The 3,010-nt window shown below is 41.8% G+C and overlaps 1 protein-coding gene across 1 annotated transcript; it reads right to left on the bottom strand.

Annotated features, from left to right (window-relative positions):
• Positions 1-1,012: 1,012 nt before the first annotated feature.
• Positions 1,013-2,188, bottom strand: LOC101780877. Its single transcript, XM_004958875.1, has one exon. The coding sequence runs from the start codon at positions 2,186-2,188 to the stop codon at positions 1,013-1,015; it is 1,176 nt and encodes a 391-aa protein (XP_004958932.1).
• Positions 2,189-3,010: the final 822 nt, after the last annotated feature.

Raw genomic sequence — 3,010 nt, 5'->3', positions numbered from 1 at the left:
ATTTTATCACGGGCGACCAAATTGCAAGACAAGGGCCTGAACATAGTGGTCCTTTCATGAACTTGAAACTCTCGTGTTCCACTGATCAAATAAAAGATGTTGCATCCACTTAAAAAATAAAACATGTTGCAGATTGGTCCAGTTTTGTTCTCTCATGCTCCAAAGCAAATTCACAGATAGATCACGCGAGCTCGGTTCAGAAACTTAGAAAAAAAAGTTGAGCTCTGTCTCTCTCTCTCTCCCTCTCTAGTCCAAGGCGTCCAGTCATGCATGGTCTATGCTTTGACCGATGCTAAAAAAAGATTCTCTTTGTCAGTAACTGAATCCTTTTAAATACTGTAGATAGCAAGATGCTATTTGTGAGATAAGTAACTGTCTAACTGACCCAAGAAATCGCAAAAGAAAATAACTGATTCAAAGATCAAGTCAGTCATACCTAGAAGGATTTCATACAATGGATGTATTTCTTGTGGACCAACCTAGTGTTCTGCATGCATAAAGAAAACTGCGATGGTATATCGTATACGTATGGGCACATTTGTTATGGACTGCTTATGAACAGATAAGGAGAGGTCAGGTAATGATTTGTAAACGATTAGTAAAAATGTGTTTGGTATATATATGCACCACTTCTCTTATGAAGAGGACTAGGGCTTACGACAACAAAATCACAATAATGCGCTACTACAGGCCTAAACGCAGAAAAAAACACCTAATGAGTATAAAATCCCCACACCGTCGTCCATTCTCATCATGTAAGCAGCAACTAGTATCATTTTCAACCAAAGGATTACATTCAACAATATGAGAGATACAAGGCATTGCATGGATTCAAGGATCAGACTCACGAAGTAAACTGATTCAAGAGTTCATCCCCGGATATACACGCACATGCTTGACTCACTAAAAAGACTAGCTAGAGACTTAGATTGGTGGTTTTTCTTGATGACAAGCAAGTAGATAACTCAAACTTATTATCAAATCAACCACATGAACAATTGAAACTCGGGCATCAACTATCACCGAGGTGGGCCATATCACCAACATTATTTCCTGGACCGTAATCCCCATGACTTTCTCCTGAAGAAGAAGACCCTAAGAAGTTCCTGTAGGGACAATCATAAGTTTGTTGATGCAGACCAGAAGGACCAGCCATGTCACGCTCAACAGTAACAAGGCCTCCATAATCACCATGGTCTCCCAAGTAAAGATTCAGCCCATACAGGCTAATATCATAGTATGGCTCGTTAGAAGGAATAGGGGAAGGCCACTGGTGATTGGCAAATGGGTGACCAGCAGTAAAGTCTTGAGTGCTTGCATGGTTTTCAGGATGCTCCACCATGTAATGCTCGGCCTCAATAGGCAATGGAGTTGGCGGTTGTTGCGATGATGATGGAGGAGGAAATTCATTATAGAATGTAATCTGCGTGGATGGCGAAGGTGGTGGTGGTAGCGCAGGCATCAAAGAAGATTGTATGAATGGTAGCGAGATGTTACCGTTGATGTGCATCTCCAGGGTATTGTAGTTGTGTGGATAGGTTTCAGTAGACGATAGCGTCATTTGTGCCTGTGGTTGCACCGCCAAAGCATGCTGTGGCATCTGACTATGTTGGAACGGTGGCATTGATATTGGCTGTGCTTGTGCTGATGGTAGCATGGAAGGATTGAGAAGAGAGGACCGCGACCTTGATGATTGTGGAAGAGACCATGATGATTTTGGAAGCTGCAAGGATGGTTGTATGGGAGTCCACGGCAAACGTCTTGGTGGCATCTGGATCTGTGAAGAAGGTGATGACGAAGAGGACGGCCGCCCGAGGAATGGATCTCTTGACCCACCAACCTCCAGCTGATAGCTAGGTTGTTGTGGGCGGAGTCGATCATCAATCTCCTGCTCAATTTGTGAGAGGTCATGCACAAGCTCATTGAGCTCCTCAACACTAAGATCTTCTATCTTGCCATAGGCAAGCTTAGCCTTCCCTAAGGTTTCTTGGACCTCCTTGGCTCGTGCAATAGTCTCCTTGGTCCTCTTGTCCTCCATGAACTTCTCTTTCTCCACCTTGAATACCTCGTTCTGCAAAATGGTGATTTCGGACTTTTGCTCCTTGTTGACGAATGGATCCATTGGTGCCTTCCCTGAGAGGAAAGAATCAATAATAGGGCCAGCCGATGGGGTGCCGAAAGAGGACATCTTTCCGCTCTCGGACTCTAGCGCAATAGCAACTCGCGCGCCAGTGAGGGTGGATAGGTCAGCGGCGGTTTTGTAAAGCCCGGCACGCCGCTTGAAGAATGTGATGCTACGGCTATTATTATTTTGGATGTAGCTAATTCCGGATCTCCTTGGCCTAGTCATTCTAATGTGGAGAATTCAAAGCTACTACTATTGGTGTGTGAGTAAGAAATGATTTCGTTGTTTTTGAGAGGAAATGTGTTCTGATGTGAATGATCCGAGGAAGAGTCCTATATATAGATGAAAAAGGGCTGTCAATGAGACAGTTTTCCAAAAATTCTAGTGTATATGAAAATGTTTTTGTAAGAAAAGGTATATTACCAAACGTCACTTAGGAATATTTATTGTGTATCACCGACAGAAGGGGTCCTTGTTTTGCATGGATAAGGTGAGACCCATTTGTCAGTAACAATAAGGAAAGTATAAATTAAGTTTAGATAGATATCACTTCCTCATCTATTTTTATACATTATTTAAATATTATTTATTTTCAAAACGAAAAGTGCGCATTTATTTCGGCTTAAAATGTCATATTACACTTTAGGCAGGCATTAATTAAAAAATCCTTTGGTAACCGCTTGAAATCATCCTGCCAATATACATATGTTCATTGTAAGTCGACTATTTAATGCTAATCAAAGATAGCTATGTATGATGCCTATGCATTCTACTACCAGTACAGGATAACCGGGTTTTGACCAAAAGGTGTTTCTTTGCTATATTTTTGTGTGTATATTTGTGTAGTTATTAATGCCATGCAATCGAACAAACTCTTGGTTTAGT

Source organism: Setaria italica, chromosome II (assembly GCF_000263155.2).
Source record: "Setaria italica strain Yugu1 chromosome II, Setaria_italica_v2.0, whole genome shotgun sequence".
NCBI classification, from domain to species: domain Eukaryota; kingdom Viridiplantae; phylum Streptophyta; class Magnoliopsida; order Poales; family Poaceae; genus Setaria; species Setaria italica.
The sequence above is the reverse complement of the archived record's forward strand: the minus strand, read 5'-3'. Positions and strand labels throughout refer to the sequence as shown.